Here is a 23,594-nt window from a genome sequence, read left to right as displayed (position 1 = left end):
AAACACAATTTTGAAGAACAGCAAAATGTCATGTCTTCCACAACCTGATTTCAAGGATTACTATCACCCTACAGTAATGAGGACAGTGCAGTTTTGGCATATAGTCAGTGGCATGGAATAGATTCCAGAAGGAGACCTACATATACATAGTCAACTGATTTTTGTTAATAGTGTCATGCTAATTCAACGATGAAATGATAGTATAGTATTTTCAGTGAATGTTGCTGGAACAATTGAATATCAAAATGAACATCAACTTTTTCTTCACCCTGTATACAAAAATTAGCTCAAAATAGACCTTAGATTTAAAAACTAAGAGCTAAGACTATGAAAGAACACATAAGAAAAACTCTGTGACTTTGGGTTAAGGAGAAAGTTTTTAGGTAAGATATAAAAAGCATGAAACTTAATGAAAAATTTGATTAATGAGATTTTATCAAATTAAAAACTTTTCCTTTTCAAATGATACCATTAAGAAAATGAAAAGACTGGGAGAGAATGTTTGCAAACATATCCTAACAGAAAGCTGTTCGTTTGTTGCTGGTAGCAATGCAAAATGGTTTGGAAGAGAGTCTGGCAGTTTCTTACAAAACTAAACACAGTGTTTCTACCATATAATCGAGCAGTTGTGCTCCTTGATATTCACCCAGGTGAAATGATTGTCAAAACTTAGAAGTAAGCAAGATGTTTTGCAATAAAATGTATGGATAAACACTGTGATACATCAGACAATGGGATGTTTTTCAGAGATAATAAATGAATGAGCTATCAAGCCAGGAAAAGGCATGGAGGAACCCTTAGATGCATGCTGCTGAGTGAAAGAAGCCAGTCTGAAAAGGCTACATACTGTATGATTCCGACTAGCTGACATTCTAGGGAAAAACTATAGAGACAGTACAAAAACAAGTCATTGCCGAGGGCATTTTTAGGGCAATGAGACTATTCTGTATGATACCGTAAAGGTGGGTGGATAACATTAAGTGTTTGTCCAAACCCATGGAGCTGTACAACACGAAGAGTGGTCCTCAATGTGAGCTCTGTAGCCTTTAATAATACTGTATCAATATTAGCTCATTAATTAGAACAAATGTATCACAAATATTTCTTCTGTTTCCTTTTTCTTCTCCTTCAGGTATTCCCTTTATGTGTGTGTTACATCTTTTGCAATTGTCCCACATTTATTAGATATTTTGTTCCATGTTTCATTCCTTTTTCTCTTTGATTTTTATTGTGGGAGATTTCTGTTGACATGTATTGTAGGAACTCATCTGTATTAGTGTACAGCTGACATTGTTATGAGAGGCTGCATTTGGCTTCAGTGGTTTTTTGTGTGTGTGTTGGAGGGGGGGTGAAGACTCTTCCAATGCATTTGCCCATTTAGTGATGGGAGATTTACAAGTGTACCTGCCCACACTGTGCTAGCTGTTCAGCAGTTTTTGACAAAAATGGCATGACTCCTGGCCCCACACTCCCTGTTTACCCATTCTCGTCCTGGGTGACATTTTTGTTGTTGTTGTTTTTTGGATGAAAAAAGTCCTTAAAGGGAAACATTTTGCTGATGTGAAAGGCAAAGGAGCTTTTTAGTGAATTCCTTAGGATTTTCTAAATATAAGTCTGTGAATAAAGATAGTTTTACCTCTTTTTTCCCCAATCTGCGTACCTTTGACTTACTGTCCTGACTAGAACCCCAATACAAATCTTGAATAGAATAGTGGGGGGGGGGGGAAGGGCCCTGGTTAATGTGTCTCAGTGGATTGAGTGCCAGCCTGCAAACTGAAAGGTCTCCAGTTTGATTCCCAGTCAAGGCACATGCCTGGGTTGTGGACCAGGGCCCCAGTTGGGGGTGTGCAAGAAGCAGCAGATCGATATATCTCTCGCATATCGATGTTTCTCCCCCTCTCTTCCCCTCTCTCTCTAAAAATAAAAAATAAAAATCTTAAAAAGAATGGTGAGAAGGCGGTACATCTATTAAATATAATAGTAGCTGTGGGTTTATCTGAAGTCTAAACCTTGGGTTTTTTTGCCTGTGATTCCATCTCAGTGCCTATAGAGCACCCTCATTCTTTGTAAAACGTGCCATCAGTCTCCATTGTCTGAATGTAACAAAAAATTTTAGTTACCCTTCTGGTAGATATTTTGATTGCTTTTTCTCTTACAAACCATGCTCTAATGTGTAGTCTTGCTAACATGGTTTTTGCACATGTATGTGTCTCTTTAGGGTAAATCTTAGAAGAATCACTGAATTTTGGTAGATATGGTCAAATTGCTCACCAGAATGTTCCTACCAGAAAACTATGTATGGGAGTGTCTTATCTTCTACCATAGTCTGACCAATATGGTGTTTTATTAGAATTTTTGTTTTTGCCTATCTGATAAGGAAAAAAAGAATATTTTATTATGCTCTTGTACTTCTTTTATCATGGCTGAGATTGTGTATCTTTTTATAAACTTAAGAGGTACTTGAATTTCCCTTTCTGTGAACTTTTTGTTCATATTCTTTGTCCATTTCTCTTAATACGTTGATTTTTTTAATATTGGTTTAAAGTCATTTATATAGAGAGAAATTAGGTTTTTTTGTCTGTGATGTGATTTGTAAGTATTTTGACCCTAGTTTGTTATCTGTATTTTGACTTTGCTGATTTTTGACAAGAGGAAATTTTAAATGTTCATGTAGTTAATGTTATTGGGGCTTTTTTGTTTGCTTAATTTATAGCTTCAAGATTAAGACTGTAAAATAATTATTTTATACTTTGTATGAATATTACTAAAGCCAAGCTTTGAAAGAAGATTCTTTCGCCTTTAAAGAAAATACAGTAGGTTTACATTTCTAGTTTTGTTGACATCTGGGCGGTCCTCATTGTGCAGATATTTTCTAAGAGTGGCTCAGCAGTGTCATTTAGAAGCTCTCTGAGGACCTTGAGATACAATTTATCAAATCTAAGAATTTGAACTCCTTCTGGTTAACTGTAGGATTTCTGACAAATTCTTTACTCATCAGAGAATTCAATTCTAATTTACTTATACTTATTTCCTCCATTTTATTTTGTTCAGAACAAATCTCATCCTTTTTCATATAGCGTATGCAGAAGTAAAATAAAAATTGAGTTCTCCATTTTCTCTGTTTTATTTCTACTTTCTTTTCAAATTCTTGTTCATTTTTGACTATTTGTGGACTTCTCTCCATCTTTTTGTTTTAAAGTCTCTACAATAAGAGAATAACTCTTGACCACAGTCAAACTTATTTCTCATTCACTTAGCTCTATTAAACATGTTTAATGAGCAACTACTACATACTTAGCCATGTTCTAGGAATATAGAAACACGACCTATGATATTATGGTCCTTTTAAGGTAGAAAGGCAAGATTACTACACATAATAAAAGTGTATTATTGTTAATAGAGAGTAGTAGTTGTCCTTTCTGATATAGCCCACAACTTTTGTTAATTTTTTTTTTAAATTTCTTTGCAAGAATGGTGAGACTGTGCTTGGGTGAAATACTCAGAAGTTCTGAAAGAACTTTTTCTTCTCTGCAGTTTATTTTTCCAAGGTGTGGTGGTGAATAAAATTCTCAGAACTAGCCATACAAAAAGGCTGGGCACTGTTTGTATTAGCTCCGAGTGTTCTGCAAAGCCAGTCATAGCACATTCTTCCAACCACCTGTGGCAGGTGAAATTCACTTTTATTGAGCTATGCTAGCTTTCTGTAGTGTGTGTGTTCTTTTAAAAAGGAAACAAGACCCATGTATTCAAATGTTTGTGATTCATCTGTCCCTCTGCTCAGTTTCCTTCGTCTTTGGTTTGATTGGTTAAATTCCAGTTGGTACTTGCCTTTTGAAAGCTACTAAATAAATTCTGACTTTAAACTTCTTTCACAACATCTTAGTGCTTAAAAAGCTATTATGTAAAAATATGAACCTGCATTTGCTTTCTTGAAAAAAAATCTCGATTGAACTCAACTCTATTTTAGAAATTGGTTTTCCATGTTAATATAATTATGGCTGCGGTTTTACCAGAAAATTTTATCTTCCTCTGAATTTCTGTATTGTATTGTGAAATTCTTTCCTGCTGTAGAACCAGTCTGTAAAGTTGATGTGAAAATATTCACATGTTAGTTTTTATCACATAATCCTGGCTCTTACTTGACTTCCTCTTTATTTCTTGCCATTAGTCTTTCCACATTCCCATCTGTCCCTACCCAATTTGGAAGCAATCAAGTAGACGCATGTAGAAAGGAAGGTGCTATATTAGAATTTTCAAGTCAGTGATCACTTCTGAATCAAAGTCTACCAATGTCTAAAGTATTGTTACAATGTACTGATCATGTAACATAGAATATTGGCATAGTACCTTAAAGAAAGCTATTTATTACATGTTTCTCAGAGACAGGGATGGTCATTGTAACTCTTACTTGGAGCAGAGGAGTGAAGGTTGAAGGGGTGGGCAGTATTCTGAACCATGGGAATATAAAATAATTATGGGAATAGATGTGGTGGAACAGAATTAACATCTCTGGACTAGAATAACTATGCCAAGAAGCAACAAATCAACTAGCAGAAAGAGCATCTCTTACACATTTAAATAAGTGAAAATAATGCATCACATATTAGATTGAATAATGAACTACAAGGTGATGTTATTAGCATGGTTGTCTGGTAGTGATAAAGTAAAATAAGCTTTAGTAGGTAAGAGCTCAGGCCTTGATAATAGATTACCAGACTCTGTCTCTTACCAGCATAGTGAACTTAAATCACTTTATCTCATTTTGCATCAATGTCTATGTCTGTAAGGTGAGGATGATAATAACAAACCCCTTTGCTGAAAACACACACACACATACACTTGCACAGACTTACAGACACATACACTCACACACACTTACAGACACATACACTCACACACACTCATACTGTACTGAGAATATTTGTATAGTTCCTGATACACACACACACATACAAAGCCCTCAATAAATATTAACTATTTTTTGTTTTAAGTTTTCTTAATACTATCATATGAGTGTTGAGTATTGCAAGATTAATGCTGCTGAATTAGATATTTATTAAAGCAAGTATTCTGTATTAAAACAGTAATTCTGTCTTGTTTTGGAAGAGCTAACCAATTATGTATACGTATTATTTTAGTTTTTTTCCAATGTTGTTATTCATTCCATGATAGGTATTGAGTGTCCTCATTATCCTATCCTTCTCAGGCTTTCAAAAAAGTTCACATTTACCTATTTTCATTCTTTGTGGCATTTCTAGTCTTCTTAATTTTTTTTCTTATCTCAATATGGTAGAAACTTTCCCCTCTGTTTAAATTACATTTGGTCTTTTGACATTTCTCTTCATTTAAAAGTAATTATAATTTCTTCTTTATCAATTTATTTCATGTGACTTAAAATTTCTTGTTCTGAGGTGTTTCTTAAAAATATTACTTAATATATAGCCCCCACTTCTATTTAAAAACTTGCTTTCCTTTGTGAATCACCCAAAAAATATTTAAATAAAAAATTGAATTTTAAAAATTAAAATGTTTATTTGGACTCTGAATGATTTTCTCCGTGTGATAGAAATAACATGTAAGTATTATAGGTATCAAATAAAGTTTAATTGATACTGTTGCCAGTTGAAATTTGGACTTTTCTTCAGCATTTACAGAAATGAATCTTAAAATATGTGTAAGACTTGGCATCTTACATGCTTTCATTTATGAACTAAATCTTAATAATTATGCTTTCTTTGCCTGTCTTCAAAATCAGACAGCAAATATTTATCAAAAAACAAAGAACGCTGAAAGATGAAGACTACTTAATACTAATTCTCAGTTTGAATTTAGAAGTCTGCTTTGGCCTTATCCAGATAGTTCAGTTGGTTACTGTTGTCCCAATACGCCAAGGTTGTGGGTTCTATCCCTGGTGTGAGCACATACAAGAATCAACCAATGAGTGCATAAATAAGTGGAATAAGAAATTGATGTTTCTCTCTCTTGTTCTCACTCTTCTCCCCTTCTCCTTTTCTAAAATCAATAAATAAATTTTAAAAACTCTATTCCTACTATTAAAGGATGATTAGAGCTACTTATTTTCTGTGATAGTGTGATTCACAGTCTTATTTTATGTGAAAAAGATTATGAGATTTTTACAAAGCTTAAGATATATAATCATGAAATCATACAGTCCTTTAAGACCCAGTTCAAGAACTGCATTGCCTGAATTCATTTTTTTGCTGATTTTCAAAAATTGGAAAATGGTAGCATTAGAGTTCTGGGTTTCCCAAAATGATCTTTATTATTTTTTGAATTGTAATTTATATAATGATTATGTTTCTATTTTTTATTTTTATTATGCTTAATCATTTATTTTAATAAAGCATGAACAGTATCATCTAGAGTTTGAGCCTAGACTAGAAAGTCATTAGGAAATTCTGTTGGGGAGGAAATGTAATGTTTCTTATTGTTACTTGGCCTGTTTAGTTTTTTCATAGTTTAATTATAAAAATGAGTTTTCCATTACTTATTATAGGAGTAGAGGCTAAGATTTATTATAATGCATGAAAACATTTACTAAATATATATATATGTGTATATATATGTATATACACATATATATATGTTGCCTCTGATTGAATTATTAAATTTGGTTTCAGTGAATCAGACCTTCAAGTCATATCTTTTAAGCTTTATGAAAAAAAAAAAAAACAGATCAAGAAGAAAACCACAGTCTGGAGCAAAACAATATGTATTATTAGTTTACTGTTGTCTTTTTAGGCTCATGAGAGGCTAGAAGACTCAAAACTAGAAGCTGTCAGTGACAATAACTTGGAATTAGTCAATGAAATTCTTGAAGATATCACTCCTCTAGTCAATGTGGATGAAAATGTGGCAGAACTGGTTGGTATACTCAAAGAGCCTCACTTCCAGGTAAACTTGCCCTGTCTCTTCTCTCCAAGTCCACTGTGTTCCCAATTGAATAATTTAGTAGTTATGTTCCAGTTTAACATGAGGTTTTTAAATATTATTTAGGGCCGTATTTTGTAATATGTAAATCCCAATAAAGGTATTTTAATATCCTGATATTCTGAGGATATATAAACAGATATATGTAACTAACAGACATTACATAAATGTCTGATATCTGTCACAGAATACATCAGAATAGATTTCTCTTTGTGTAATTTAAAAAAAGCTAATTCACCATCGGACTGCATGCTGTTGACATTTTTCTTCATGATACTGGATTTTTCTTCCTCACTACCACTGCTTCCCAGACCTTCCTGTGACCAGTCACACACATTGTCAGTATTGCTTCTAAGACGGGGTGCAACTGATGACATTGGAGCAACAGAGAGCCATGTAAGGGTAGAAGCTATTACATAACATACTTTTGATAGGTCCAAAAAATAAGTGCAAAATAAGCATCGTTCTGTGTCAGTGAAGAGTTAATCATTTTAACAAAGAAGAACCAATTCTAGAAGAGAAAGGGGGTGGGGGAGATTTCTTATAAATCTCTGATGAAGACAGTATGGCATTGCATCAGCATTAGAAAAATAAATTGATGAGAACAGCAACCCCAGAAATATATCCACGCACATACAGCACCCTGGTTTACGACAGAGATGGTACATTGTAGTGGGGAAAGGACGCACTATTCAATAAACGGTTGTGGGATAGACTAATAAAGTGTCACCTGCTTTCCACTGCAGATCTTAGGAAGCAACATCCTCTTGCTTTTTCTCAAAGATTTTCTGTGGCTCTCTAACAACATTACTATAAAATTTGAAGATTTATAGTGAGATGGCTTCCTACATAAATCAGTATCTGAAATACAAAAGAAAATGGACACACAGCAGAGACACCCTTTATGCAGGGCCCAGTTGATTGAGGGCTTATAAGACATACCTATAAGACATAAGTTATTCGGACTTTATCCTGAGGACAATGGGAAAACTTGGACAAGGATGAGAGGAGGTATTAAATAGCAAGAGGTCAGATTATGGAGCTAGATTGTTAAGTATAAGACAAGAAGTGGGGATGGCAGTATACAAAGAAGGATTCCAAGTTTTAAACAGTAAAATTAATAGGACTTGGTCACTGGTTACATGTGACAGTTGCAGAAGAGAGACGTGGGACGTTGATTAAGGATAGGATTTCTGACAATTGATGGCATCCCGAGTTTAGGAACACTCTAGAACAGTGGTTCTCAACCTTCCTAATGCCGCGACCCTTTAATACAGCTCCTCATGTTGTGGTGACCCCCAACCATAAAATTATTTTCGTTGCTACTTCATCACTGTAACTTTGCTACTGTTATGAATCGTAATGTAAATATCTGATATGCAGGATGTATTTTCATTGTTACAAATTGAACATAATTAAAGCATAGTGATTCATCACAAAAACAATATGAAATTATATATGTGTTTTCCGATGGTCTTAGGCGACCCCTGTGAAAGGGTTGTATGACCCCCAAAGGGGTCGCGACCCACAGGTTGAGAACCGCTGCTCTAGGAGAAACTCTTTTGGACATGTTCATGTTAAGATAACTGACCATGTTAAGTTTGTGATACCTCAGAAGCATCTGGCTACCGACGACGACGATGACATAAAATTTAATAAATATTAATTTATATAAAGTTTAATAAATACATACAATTAGGAAATAGCAAGCAAATGTAAAAAATTAAGACATTGCATTTTTATTACCTAAATTAGTACTGTACTATCTTAGTGTAGATTCCTCTTTTTTTTGCATAAATGTACTTTTTTTTAATAATTGATATCATTTTATAATTTACCCTTTTTTTTCAATCATTGATTTCCACTTTTCCATTTCAGTGGACTTCCATCTCATGTAGTGTACATACATATTCAAATATCTATATTTGATGTGAAAATATTCTTTATAGCTGGTTTGTACATATAGGTTGGCAACCTAGGTCCATGTGTAGCATCTGATTGGACCATCCCCTCTCCCTTGATTATGATGTTGACCTTTTGAAGAGACCAGGTTATCGTCCTGTAGAATGTCCCACTTTCTGGATGTATCTGGTTGCTTCCCCATTTACTCCTTCTATTTCCTATAAACAGAAGTTCTATCTAAAAGGTTGACGATTCAAGTTAATTATTTGGAACTAGAATTCATTCATCTTAAATGATGTGATACAACATGAATTAAATAACCTCAGAAGGTGTATAATACCGGTTAGACTACCACTATTGATACTGAGATTGGTCCCTTGATTAAGGGCAATGACAGTCTAATCCTTCCTTTGAAAGCCTTCCCACTAGAAGTAATCTAGTGTGTTATTCTGGCATTATGCAAATGATGTTTCCTTTCAGTCATTTGCTTACTGATGAACTCATTAATAATCCAAAAGGACATTTAAAATTCTCTCATTCTACATTTATTAGCTGGTGTTCTTCTATAAAAAACAGCTTTTCCTCTTCAAATGGATGATTTAGTTTGCTCTATAATTCATTTCCCACTGAAAAGTCAGGGAAATGTTTGATCCTTCCCTGTACCGATTTTCAAAATAAAGAATTGTTTAAAATAGCAATCTTAAAAAGTAACAAATGTGTTTTTTCAGTCCTTTGTTTTTTAAATAGTACTGTGGATGTATGGATTTTCCATTAATTCAATATGTTTTAATATTCTACAATCCTTAACTCTTTGATTTTCAAATTATCATAATTTTGCTCAGTTGTAGGCAGATTTTTAATACATGAATCTGAAGCTCATGAAAGTTCTGAACCAAAGATACAAAATTGGGAATTATCAATGTATGAGTAGTGGTTAAAGTCCTAGAAGTGAATAATATTTTCTAAGAAATGAGTATAGGGTGAAAACAAAAGACTAGATGAGAGATTTTAGTGACTTCCAGCATTTATAGGAATAATCCTTATATATAAATTTGTGACAGTTTTCTTTTTGAAAATTTTCTTTAGTCTCTTATACATATTTTCATGAAATAACCAGAAATGACCAATTAAACCTGTATGCTGATTATCTCTATTCTGAATCTGTTGACATTTGCTCCTTTCTTTGTGTTTTGATTTATTGTTTTGAACTCACATTCCATCCACTCAAAAAAAAATTTTAAACTTAGCTTTCTGTACAGTATAAATGAAAAAGAAAAATAAATATACAAAAAAATAAATTTCTAGAAAGCTAAATCAAAGTCATCCATGAAGATAGCACATGTATAGTATATGTAGAAGTTGGCTCATTTTGTCCCCTTGAATATGTATATTTTGTAGACTACAGCCTTTATTTCTAATATGAAGTTTTCTATTACTGATATAACTTGCTGATATTTTTCTATTTTCTATTGGACATCTTTTTAGCAAACATCTTGTACATGTAAAAAATGTATGGTATTGTTAACATAACACTTCCAGGGTAAAAATTAGGGTTCCTGCCAGTTGAGTTTGTATGATCACTAATTGATAGGGATTGATGGTAAATATTGAATGGAGCTGATGGTGATGGCAATGGTGGCAATGCACTCCGGTGCCTCCATTGCCCCACACTTGGAAATCCAGGTTCAGTTTCCATTGAACATGCCACTTTTTACAACATCACAAAACACTTCAAATTTCTTAAAACAAGGAGTACCATATTATTTGGTGTTTAAAATATGTTTATATTTCTTTTAAAAAATTCTATATACATTTGATTTGACTCAAATTTAGGGATTCACTAATGTGTGCCTTGGAGATTTTTAGTACTACACTGGGATAATCAACTAAGTTATCTTTAATAACTTTTTTCCTCAGTAATTAACCACAGTCTGTTTTCAATTCTTATAGTCGCTCTTGGAGGCCCATGATATTGTGGCATCAAAGTGTTATGATTCACCTCCTTCAAGCCCAGAAATGAATAATTCTGTCAATAATCAGTTATTACCAGTAGATGCCATTCGTATTCTTGGTATTCACAAAAGAGCTGGGGAACCATTGGTGAGTAGATGAATCAGTGCCTTCTTCTATCTGAAATCTGACATACTTGTGGCCCATTCACTATATCTCATATTTTTCTCTTTCATAACTTATGTCATAATGAAACTATTTGTATTTGTTTTATGTCTTTTGTGGCCTCTATATAAAATGCACACTTGATGCTCTCTCAACTTTATATAGCGTACAAAATTAAACCAAGATAAAAGTTAGACTGAAATGGAGGCTAGTAGTTTGCTAATGGGCAGCAAAAATTTCAGAAAATAAGTACTTTATTTGTTTCCCTACAGCTTTTGAAGAAATTATCTCATGTTGCTTGCTAATGATTACATCAAAACACAGAAGAAAGTTGTTGTTAGAAAGTAAAGACATGGTAGGGCTGTATAAGTAGTGATGTTTACAGTTTCCTGCTAAAATTATTATTTCTGGATCCTGACTATAAAACAGTGAAATAGGAAAAAGAAAAGCCAGGAACAAGGCTATCAGAATGCACAACTCCCCTGTCTTGTTCCTTCGAGGTTCCTCTTGTCCTGGGGAATGCAGCCTAGCACAGGTTTCATGTCTTCATGTTCACCTTGCCATGGAAGTCCTTTTTGTAAGGATGGCGTGTGTTGTCACAGTTGCACATGGTTTGAGGAGATTAGAATATTGACACAGGAGAGAACATAAAAAAAACAGGAATGATTCACTCATCTACTTTTACAATTATTTTCTTATATATACGTATTCATGAGTATTTAAGATTTTTTCTGGATCATTTTTTTAAAATCTAAAATCAATAACAGTCCCATTCCTTATTTCCTTTAGGGTGTAACATTTAGGGTTGAAAATAATGACCTGGTCATTGCCCGAATCCTTCACGGAGGCATGATAGATCGACAAGGTCTGCTTCATGTGGGAGATATCATTAAAGAAGTCAATGGCCATGAGGTTGGAAACAATCCAAAGGAATTACAAGAATTACTGAAAAATATTAGTGGAAGTGTGACCCTGAAAATTTTACCAAGCTATAGAGATACCATTACTCCTCAACAGGTTAGTAATAAAATTCTTGGTAATATTAAGAGTATTTGTATTTCTTTAATCAACTGTTGGATATAACCACCACTTGCTACACTTTTGCTAAAGAGAGGGAAAATCTGATTTAATTGTTCTGAATTGCCTTATTGTATCATGGCTGATTTTTAAATTAATATCATCTTACTACTATAAAATAATTAGTAAAGAAATCTCTTTGGGAACACCATGATCCATGCCACTTCAGTAAAGTACAGCTAGGTACCAGAAAAACCCTAAGGCCTTGTAGTCTAGCAGACATTTTTGATATCTGTTATGTACAGGCCCCGTGAGAGAATAATGGAGTCCCAACCACCTGTAGTATAGCTTGCACATGAGGGGCTAGAGCAGCAAATTTCTATCAGTGTGCCGCAAGAATTTTTAAAACATGCAATATCTGACTTTAGCCAGGGGCACTGACCTCTTTTCCCTTAGATTGTCAAATTAAAAAAGAAAAAAAAAAAAAGACAGCAGCTAGCCCAACAGTAGCCATCTGGTAGGAATGAATCACAACAGTTTGTGTGCCATAAGATGAAGAAGGTTGAAAATTGCTGGGGTAGCAGAATTATAAAGGAAGGAAAAGTAATGAAGTAGTTACAAAGAAACAACTGACGATTGCTGTGGGAGCGCTGGAACTGAGGAGAGGGTTTTCAAGCCGAGATAATGCAGAAATAGGAGATACCTGCCAGTGTTTTAGGTGCCATTAATTGTTCAGGTTTGTTCCAGAAATGTATTGTTTCATGTGTGAGTGAAGCTTTAAGATTTTTTAAACCTAAAATTCTGTTAGTACATCTTATTTTCATATTGTTAATATGAAAATTTAAAAGGCTGTATCATTTCCATGCAGTTCTTTGAAATAAGATGGGGAAGGAGAGGTCATTCAAGCCTAAGGCAGTTTCAGGTCTATCCAACCATAAAAAAAGAAAAAAAAAAGAACTAATGTGAAGACTTCGAACTAGAGAGCTGAAACATATCCATATTGGCATCTTAAGTGAGAGGGGAGTGATTGCTCCTTACACTGTAATAACAGGCATAAACAAGGCATGTTCTGGGCAAACTATGGTTATCTCACTTAAGGAATACTAGGGGGAAGCAAGGGCATTGAGCCTCTTCAGCTCCAAGAGTCTCTGTGAGAGCCGACGGGAGCCGGGAGCTCTCCCTCCCCAGCGTGGTGTTTTTCAAAGCTTGGTCAGTGGGTCATCCCTATCGGTATCACTTGAGGTACTTACTAAAAATCCTAAGGGTCTATCTCTGTTAAAATTTGAACACTAAGGTAAATTATAAGTTGTAGTTAATTCTTTTTTTTTTTTTTTTTTTTTTTAGTGAAAAGAAAAAGAATAGTTTATTTAACAGTTATATAGATTTAGTTATTTGCGGATTTCTGTTGTTAAGTTTTATGTTCTTTAAAACACCCATAAACACATATCCTTGCCTCCCCCTACCAAACCAGGCTAGTTTTAGAAAAGTTAGAGAAACCCTTTCCTTACTTTCCAAACACAGTTCAGCTTTACCAGTAGCTGCCAATCATTCAGTCCTGATTGGGGAGACCTCGTTGTAGTTAATTCTGAAGTTCTTCAACATACATGTAGATTGAGTGCCCGTAGGCTGTTCATAATTCCATTTTTGTTCATTAAGGCCAAATTGAATTATTTTTTCTCATTCTTTGAGGCCTGCATGACCCAGGTACAAAAAAATATTATAAGAAAAGAAATGTAAAGTTTCATTTCACTCAAGGATATATATGTAAAAATTCTCAACAAAATATTAACAGATGAAATGTAATCATGTATAAAAATGATAATACAACATGTTCAAGTTGGATTTATCCCATGTATGCTAGGATGGTGTCATATCAGAAAATCCATATATGTAACCAAGCACATTAACAGATTAAAAGGGGAAACCCCAATAGAGAATTTTATAAAACTCAATACCTATTCATGATTCCTTAAAAAAGATTAATAATTTAGGAACAGGAAAGAGTCTTTTAAATCTTGCTTTTTAAAAAAATTGAACAAACATTTTGAATAGTAAGTTGACTATTGGAAGCATTCTCTTTAAAATGAGGAACGGGACCCTCAGCTGGTCTGCCCGAGACTATGTGAGTGCCAAGAGAAGCTTGCTGAACTTCAGGCGTAATTGTGATCGGTAACAAGGAGTTGCCCTGAGATGATACATAGAGTAGCAGATGATTAAACAAATATCTTTTATAACAGATGGTGAAAATGTTTAGTTTTCTTTAACGAAACTAGGAGTAAATAGTATCTCTGATATCAAAGAAGTAAGTATGTTTGCAAACCAGGGAATCGTGACCCACTTTCATAGTCCTAACGCTCAGACATCTGTGGCAGCAAATACTTTCACCATTATCAGCCCTGTTTAGACAAAGCAGCTGACAGAATGCCCCCCAGCATCTTAGACCAGCTTGATGTCAGCAAGCTTAAGGACATTGGCAGAAGCTGGATGGAAAAGTACCACTTGCTTTTGGGGAAGAGGGTGATATTGTTCGGCATTTTAATGAGGCCAACAGACTTCACTCAACTTTAAAAAAAATAAAACTTCAAGAATTTTGACTACTTTAAAAATTTTTGTTTAGTATGTAATAAAATTCTGAGCCTCCTGGACATTCCTGCCTTTTAGAGTATGGCTTATACAAAATTATTTCTTGGCATTCATTAAGCCAAAGAAGCCAGCACGTAAGTTTAAAACAGATTGTCTTTGCCTGTTTTTTTGAAAATTAAGAACTAAAGAATGATGTTCACTAGTATCACTTCTGTCCACTATTTTACTGAAAGTTCAGTATGCACAAAAAGACAAAAATAAATAAGTATTTTTTCATAGAAGCTCCCCCAAACTATAAATTATTAGAAGTAATAGAGTTTAGCAAGGTACTTGAAAATAAGATTAGTATACAAAAGCCAATTGCATTTCTATATGTCACCAGCAAACATCTAGAAATGTAAGACATTTACAGTAGCATCAGAGAATGTCACATTTATGTCTAGAAATATATTTTACAAAAATACTCAAGACCGCTGCACACACAAAAAGTTACGATGAAATTTTATATAAATAGCGATATATATCATGTTCATGGACAGAAAGAGAATATTGTGAAGATGTCAATTTTCCTCAAATTGATTTGTAAATTCAATGAAATTCCAATAAAAACTCCAATGGATTTTTTATAGTATTTGATAAGATGAATAGCCAAGACACTTTTGAGTCAGAAAAACCTGAAATAGGGGCTTATTATTTCTTCTGAATTGTCTATAATCTGCTGCTAATCACACCTGGTGTACTGTTAAGGTATTTTCAAAAGTGGTGGTAGTAATTTATGTTCCCAGCAGCATTGAGAATTTCAGTTACTGCACATCTTCCCCAACTTTTGGTGTGGTCACTCTTTATCTTGTGATTTTAATTTGCATTTTCCTAATGACTACTAACATTAAGCATCTTTTCATGTATTTATTCCGTGCTTATATCCACTTTGGTGATGTCTTCAAATCTTTCATCCATTTTTTATTGAGTTGTGTGTTTTCTTGTTATTTGGTTTTGAGAATTCTTTATATCTCCTGGATACAAGTGCTTTATCAGAATTAAGGTTTACAACAACCTCTGCCAGTGAAAAGGCTTGTCTTTTCATTCTCTTCACGGTATAATACAAAGAGCAGACATTTTTAATTTTTTTAAAATTGAAGTTGTTGGGGTGACACTGGTTAACAGAATGATACAGATTTCAGACGCACAGTTCTACAGCACAGCATCTGTGTGCGGCATTGTGCATTCACCACCTCAAGTCAGGTCTCCGTCAGTCCGTCACCATTTATCCCCCCTCTTCCACTTCCTTCACCCCTCCCCCACTGCTTTACGCCTCCTGCTTTACGCCGGCAGTCACCACACTGTTGGTCATGTCCATGAGTTCTCCTTTTTTGCTCAATCCCTCCACTCCCTCCTGACAGCTGTCAGCCTACTCTCTATCTATGAGTCTGTCACTATTTTAATGAAGTCTAATTTGTCTGTTTTTTTGATTCATAAAATAAAATTTATGATTAAAAATATTGCTTTTGTTATTCTGTGTAAAAAAAGCTTCTATCTCAAAGTCATAAATATTTTTATCCTATCTTTTCATTTTTAAAGTTTTATAATTTTGCCCTGGCCAGTGTGGCTCCGTTGGTTGGAGTGTCATCCTATAGACCAACAGTTTGCAGGTTTAATTCCCAGCTGGGGTGCATACAACAAGGCAACCAATCGATCTCTCTCTCTCTGTGTGTCCCCTCCTCACCTCCCTTCCTCCTCCCCCTCTCTCTTCTCCTCTCCCCCCACCCCCTACATTTCCTCTCTCTCTCAAAGCAATTAAAAAATGCCCTTGAATGAGGATTTAAAATAAGTTTTATAGTTTTATGCTTTACACCAAGCTCTATGATCCATTTACTTTATGAGTTTTTGTACAGGGCGTAAATAAGCATCAAAGGTTTGGGTGTTGTTTTGCATACAGATATCCAATCTTTCCAGTTCCATTTGTTGAAAAAGGCTGTTTTCTTCATCAAATATAGAATTTTGACTGTTATTTCCTTAGGTATTTTTTCTAGTTATCTGTTTCTCCTGTCCTTCGGTGGCACTAGTTATATGTAGATTTGTCTCCTTAAAGTTGTCCCATAGCTCAGTAACACTCTGTTCATTTATTTCAGTTTGGTTTTCTCCTTATTTTTCATGTTGTATAGGTTCCTTTGCTATGTCCTCAGGTTTACTAATCTTTTCTTCTGAAATGTCTATAATCTGCTATTAATCACATCTGGTATACTGTTCATCCCAGACATTTGGGTTTTCATCTTTAGAAATTCAAATTGAGTCTTCTATGTCTGGCATTTTTCTCCCTGACATGCCCATTTCTTCCTCTAGCTTCTTGAACATATGAATAAATATGTAAAGTGAAAATAACTATTTTAATGTTCATGTCTATTAATTCAATCATATTTGTCATTTTTGGATCACTTGTGATAGATTTTTCTGAGCATTTTAGGTTATATTTTCCTGCTTATTTCCATGCCTGGTAGTTTTTGATTGACTGTCAGACATCATGAATTTGCCTTGTTGAATACTAGACATTTTTGTATTCTTAGAAATATTCCTAGGCCTTGTTCTAGGATACTTAAGTTACTTGGGAGCAGTTTGATCCCTTTAGGTCTTGCTTTGTAAGCTTTGTTGAGTAGAACCACAGCAGGACTAAGTGTAGGGCACAACCCTTCTTAATACACAATACCAACCCTTCTTAATACTCAATGCCTCATGAATTACAAGGTTTTCCCACTCATCTTGGTGAAGTAGAGACTATTTCTGACCCTGTACAAACTCATTAAGCTGTTCTCTTTAACACTGGTTCTTTCCTTGGCCTTGAGTAGTGACCTCAAACAGGCACACTGATCAGTACTTTGCTGAAGACCCAAGTGAGTTCTCTGAAGCCGTGGAGCCTTTTCTCAGTGTAACCCTTTCCTCCCTGATTATTCTGCACACTGTAGGCTCCTTGGTCTCCCTGCCCCTCTCATTGACTTTTGGAGACCACCAGGCTTCACACCAATTTTCCTTTCCCGCGTTGCACAGTGTGAACTTTCTCTGTGCCGTTAGCTGAAGCAAGTGTATAGCACATTTTGGGAATCAGTGTCTTTGTTGTCTCCTGTCTTAAAAAATGTATTCAGTTGAAACCTTCCTCCTAATCTTCTAATCTAGTCCTCACTCCCCCATAGGATACCATGTATTATTTTATCTTCCCAGATTTTCTTTACTCATATGCAAGTAAGTAACAATTATATATTCTTTTTCCCCTTCTTCCTTTTTAACAAAAATATTACATAGTGTACACACTCTGAACCTTGTTTTTATGTTTTGTTTTGTTTTAATTGTGTTATCTTGAGTCTCTTTCTTTTTTGGATAGTCTGCCTGTTGAAATATATCCCCTCCCCCCCATTTAAACATCTGCATAGTGTTATATAGATTTGTTTAATCAGTTCCCTGGTGTTAAGGAAGTAGGTTGTGTCTGATCTTTTTCAATTAGGAATAATTCAGTAGTTAGTAGTCTTCTACATAAGTCACTTTGTATATGTCTGAATAACATTGCCATTGAATACATTCCCAGAAGTGAATTGCTAGGTCAGAATGTTTTACATTTGTAATTTTGATAGTTATCGCCAAATTGTCCTCCCAAGGGACTGAACCTGTATTTTTACCAGCCTGCTAGAAGAATGACTATTGGCCACAGTCCAGCCATGGTATAGCATGTATTTGGATTTCTGCTAATCTGACAAGAACAAAATGTTAATCATAATATAGTCTTAATTTGTTTTTCTGCTCTGAGTGAGGTTGAACTCTCCTCCTGTATTTAAAAGCCATTTGTACTTCCTTTCCTCTCTTCCATCTGCTTTAGATTGTTAGTCATTCAGATCTTTCTTTTAATAAGAATGTGATATTGAAATATGTTAAGTTCTGTTTAGAAACTTTTCAATAATGAATGAACAGTTAACATCCATAGCCTATTAGTAAAACAGTTTAAAATGCACTTAATAAATATAATTATAATAGACAAATTTCTAATGCTTTTAAGATTATTATAAAATGTTTAGATCAAAGATTGGGTTCATTAATTTTTTTCAGACAACGTTTCAAAGTAAAACCATTTTAATCTGAGTTTTTGAGCATGAGAGTAATGTTCCAAAACTAATTTGATAAATGAAAAAATAAAAATTATTTCCTCTAGAAATCCTTTACTTTTGAAAGGCATGGTTTTTGTTCCACAAATAATGACATTTTCAGAACAATTTGATGGGAGTAGGGGAAGGAATATTTGAAATTTGGACTAACTGAGACAATAGGAGCTTTATGGTTACAAAGCATAGTCTGTCCCACAGGTAAGAATTATAAACATTGTCATGGTTAGATGACATGCTCTTATTATTCATCCAGTGCGGCTTACTTGAGACGTAAGGAGTATCCTGGTATTTTTACAACTTTGCATGTCCATCCTTTTTCTCAGCCCCATCTCAAACCCCTCTATCTTTTTGCTTCTGTTATTTATAATTTTCAGATATTATACCCTATTGACAATTATTTAGGGAAGTAGTTGCTTTATCAAATGAGTGAAGTAATAAAATGGGCCAGTAGTTTGTTTATACTTTGTTGATTTATTATCACTTTAAAGCCTGGCTTTATTTATACAATGAAAAATATATTTCTAGAGTTGCATCAAAATGGAGAGGCATCCAGCACACGTCCGTCAGGTATGATGTTGTTCCAGGACATTCTCTGGTACTCCGTTTTCCTGTCTCATCAGCCAACTAAATTTACCTTGATTAAACTTAGCCATTATGGGTTTTCTCCATTGCCAAATCATTGAGCTGCATGTCATTGTAAAGTTAGCCAGCTGTCACATTTTAGGCAATCTTAATATTATTTGTATGCTTGCTTTTTTAGATATTGCTAAAATTGTGTATCAGAAATTGACTTACTGATTTTTTTTAAACAGTAATATTTAGCTTTTCCGAGGTTATTGAAAATGTTATGACTGCTTTCTTTCAAAATCATCTAATTGTAAATAACCAAAATTCTGTCACATGTTCCCAAACTTAGTTGTTTTTAAATTATTTAATATGCATCCATCACATTACATTTTACTACACTAATATGTCTGCGTGTGTTATCTGAATATTTGGTGTGGTTATATTTATAGGCGTATGATAAACAAATAGAAAAATAACATTATTTTGACTAATTATGTGCTTTCCTGTTAAAGTTTACCTGCTCATTAATGTTAAGTGAGTTCTTTACAAGATAAAATTTGAGTTTATATAAATGTGCATGCAAAGAGTTTGTTTTGAGAAAGTTATCTGTTTGAACTTGCCATCAAATACTGAAAGTGCTTAGCTTAATTAGAATTCAAATTAAAGTAAATAAATAAAATATTTTAGATATTGGGGATTATAACTAACTGGTAACTGACATACTTTTATTGATAGAACAGTTAAAAGAAATTTGCATAACTAATTTAAAATAGTTTAAAGGCTATTTCAGTATTTGATCATTTAAACCAGAGCAAGATGATTCCAGAAAAGTATTTTCCACATTAGTTTTGGCCAGTGTAAGTCTATGTGACTCAAAAAGAAAATAATTAACAGGGATGAAAGCTGGTATTTTTTAAAGGTTACTAAATATATTTTAGCTGTCTTCAACATGAACTTCTATTATTTAATTTTGGTTTCAGAGCTCTTTCAAAAAGTCAGTCCTAATATATATGAAATATATGCCTTAAATCAATTGCATATATTGTTTCAGGATGTTAATTAGGAAGTAGCATTTGCTTGCATAAAAATTATGCAGTGTTGGTTGGAAAATCATCTGAAAAGAATGGTGGAATTAAATGATTGTCAAACTCTTTGTTGATTTAAGATTAGCTGTTAAAATAGAAACAAAATTTTAATGTGCTAATGTTTATTTCATATTTTCTTTTTTGATACCAAATTATTCATGCCCTAATAATTAATAATTGTTTGAAAGAGAGATAAGATCCTTGTTTGAAGTATTAAATACATGTCAAAGCCCTGGATTGTGTGACTCAGTTGGTCGGAGCGTCCTCCCATATGCATATGCCTGGGTTATGGGTTTGATCCTCAAGGCACATACAAGAGGAAACCAGTTGATGTTTCTCACAATGATGTTTCTCTCTGTCTCTCTCCCTCTCTCCTTTCCCCTCTCTCTAAAATCAATAAGCATGTCCTCAGGTGAGGATTAAAGAAATAAATAAATACATACATTCTCAATTACAATAAAATCAAAGTGGTTTGAAAAAGATTTCAAAAATCCAGTGGCAAATGATACATCTGTAGTACTTTTAATTATTCTGTGTGTTTTAGGTGTTTGTGAAATGTCATTTTGATTATAATCCATACAATGATAACCTGATACCCTGCAAAGAAGCAGGATTGAAGTTTTCAAAAGGAGAAATTCTTCAGATTGTAAACAGAGAAGATCCAAACTGGTGGCAGGTTAGTATGCTTCTCAGAATTTCCTCAACTGCTTTTTTATTTTCAGCCTTAGATCTGACCAATATCTGAACTTTTAGGAAAATGGTACTATTAGCATTCATTCCAAAGTCTTTTCCTGCATGAACAGCTTTGCTTCGTGGCTGCTGATTTTGTGGTTATAAGACCAAATTGGGAGGGACTTTGTGAGTAGCTGTTAATAAATGCAGAATTAACTACCCTGTGGTGCCATCCCTGGCTTAGGGAATACACCGTTGGTTCTTTCATATGGGTGATTGCAGTAAAATATGGAATTGGGGAAGAACAACTCATTTGGGGTCATCCCTTTTCAGTGTTTATTTTTGTCTGTTTTAACTAGGAGTTCTTTTTTGTGGTTGTAGTAGTCTTTCTCTTGTCTCCCCTTCCTCTGAATACATTCATGGCAAATAAAACAATTTTTTAAGCTCTTAGCTCTTAAATCTATTTGCCTACCTCTTCTCACTTATTGAGAAATGAAGGCATGCTTCATCACCAGTGTTATTTTGGTCATGGGTTGAAATCTGTGTGTATGGAACAGGATGTATGTTATCACAGTATTTTGTCCCCTTGGTTTTCCAGGTCTGTGTGATGATATTCTTTCTCCTTTCCATTAATAAGCTTTCAGAAATCTCTAGCGGCCATAAGAAGTCTGTTTTTGTCGTTGTTTGCATCTGCTAACACCCACAATGTTCAGAACCAGAGAAAGTAACACATTGGAAAGTCTGAATTCCCTTAAACTTGCAGAGAGTCTCATTCAAGAACAAGCTGTGAGAGAAAAGGACCCAGGACTGAGCACTAAACTCTAAATTAAATGGAAACATCAGTAACACGCATTGGCTGTAACAAGTTATGTTGATTTCTAAGGGGAATGAATTACAAGAATGAGAACAATCTTACTAAGATGTCCCTACATTTAAATTGAGACATTAATACGTACAGGTGCACTGTGCAAGGGGTTAGAAAAGTAAGAAATAGAATTCATGATTTCAGGAGCTTCCCACTGAATTTCTTAGACTGCTCACCTGAAAAAAATCTACCTTCTGTTTCCTTTATTGATTTTGTCTAATTGTTTCTTTTCTCTTTTTAAATGCCATCTCTTAGTTTTCTTGTCTAATTCTTTCACCATTATCTCAATTTCTTCCTTCATTTTGTGGTCTATTCCTTTAATTCTATTTTTCAGGATTTTATTTGCTAAAAATGTACCAGATTTTTTATTCTACTTTGTAAGAATGAAGTCACTAACTTGTGGAATAAGCCACTAGGTAGCCAGTTCTCCAGCCACTAGCTCTTCTTTGGATTTTATTGTAAAAGTTAGTTTCTTGACAGTAGTTGAAGTTTTACCTCTTTTAAACTTACTACCTCTCAGGATATTCAGATTGCTGATAGGGTGAATTAAAAGTTCCACTCTGTTTTCCCACTGCTGTCTTTTTCTTTGACGTGGTCTTCAGAAATACCAACATGGTAGGATTAAGATTGGTAGTAAATATCTTGCTAAGGGATTCTAAATGAAATGTCCTATAAACACACAGAATAGCATTTGTTCCTTTCCATTCTTTGACTAAGTTAGTATTATAAATAACAAGGTTTGGTAATTTGAAGAGCCTGTCTTCTTTTGTCTTTTGGTCCCAAAATTTTCCTACCAGGTGGAGGGTGGATTGATTGATTAGGTGCCACTTGATTCCTCAGTGCTAAAGTGTTTAAGTAACTTGACAATGCTGTGGATTTAAATCTCAAGGTCAGTTTTTAGGAGCAAATGTGGTATATTTTTACTGACTACTGCTTATCCTACTTTTTAGAATACCGTCTCAAATTTTGGTCACTGATATACACAATTCATTAATTTGATTCTAGGCTAGCCATGTAAAAGAGGGAGGAAGTGCTGGTCTCATTCCAAGCCAGTTCCTGGAAGAGAAGAGAAAGGCATTTGTTAGAAGAGACTGGGACAATTCAGGTGATGAGCTCCACAATAAGTACAAGTCATCCTCTGTGGCCACCTTTCTTTGCCTCTTTCATCTGAATTAGCAAATGACTTTATTTAATATATATCTAACATTAACCCCTCCCATCCGCTTTATTGTATCTCTCTCAAAAGTAAACTTTTTGATCCCTTTATGGCACCTGCTGGTATGGTGTCCGAGTTCAGTGGCTCAACTGCCACCTTCCGCTTTGTAGGATGAACACTGGGAAGATAATTCTTCCACTCCTATAGACTCCCACAGGGCAATGTTATCATATTTTGACACGCTGTTTAGGTTATATTTGTCTTGTCATCCTTCAGGACCTTTTTGTGGAACCATAAGTAGCAAAAAAAAGAAAAAGATGATGTATCTTACAACCAGAAATGCAGGTATGTTTGAAATACTTTATGAGAAGTCTGAGTGAAATAGCTTTATATTGTTAATCAGTGCGGCATAAAGTCTAAATGTATAACTTTCAATGAATATAATTCAGATTAGTACCCAATTCATGTGGACACAGAGTACGATATAACATGAAGACATTATGTAAACCCTAATATTATACACGTTTATACTACTACCA

At 34.3% G+C, this 23,594-nt stretch overlaps 1 protein-coding gene across 2 annotated transcripts in view; it reads left to right on the top strand.

Annotated features, from left to right (window-relative positions):
- Window positions 1–23,594, top strand: part of PALS2 (protein associated with LIN7 2, MAGUK p55 family member) — an 85,634-nt gene that overhangs the window by 47,970 nt on the left and 14,070 nt on the right. The window contains exons 2-8 of one of the 2 annotated variants that reach the window (XM_090287104.1): window positions 6,763–6,915; window positions 10,804–10,953; window positions 11,758–11,985; window positions 19,236–19,277; window positions 20,907–21,038; window positions 22,905–23,004; window positions 23,332–23,400. In XM_090287104.1, the coding sequence (XP_090143230.1) occupies window positions 6,763–6,915; window positions 10,804–10,953; window positions 11,758–11,985; window positions 19,236–19,277; window positions 20,907–21,038; window positions 22,905–23,004; window positions 23,332–23,400 (874 nt within the window). The remainder of the gene's footprint in view (window positions 1–6,762; window positions 6,916–10,803; window positions 10,954–11,757; window positions 11,986–19,235; window positions 19,278–20,906; window positions 21,039–22,904; window positions 23,005–23,331; window positions 23,401–23,594) is intronic. The other variant, XM_090287103.1, reaches the window with a different exon arrangement.

The sequence above is a fragment of the Furipterus horrens genome, unplaced genomic scaffold, assembly GCF_987537825.1.
Source record: "Furipterus horrens unplaced genomic scaffold, mFurHor1.1.pri manual_scaffold_9, whole genome shotgun sequence".
NCBI lineage: Eukaryota > Metazoa > Chordata > Mammalia > Chiroptera > Furipteridae > Furipterus > Furipterus horrens.
This window is presented reverse-complemented; position numbering and strand designations above follow the sequence as displayed.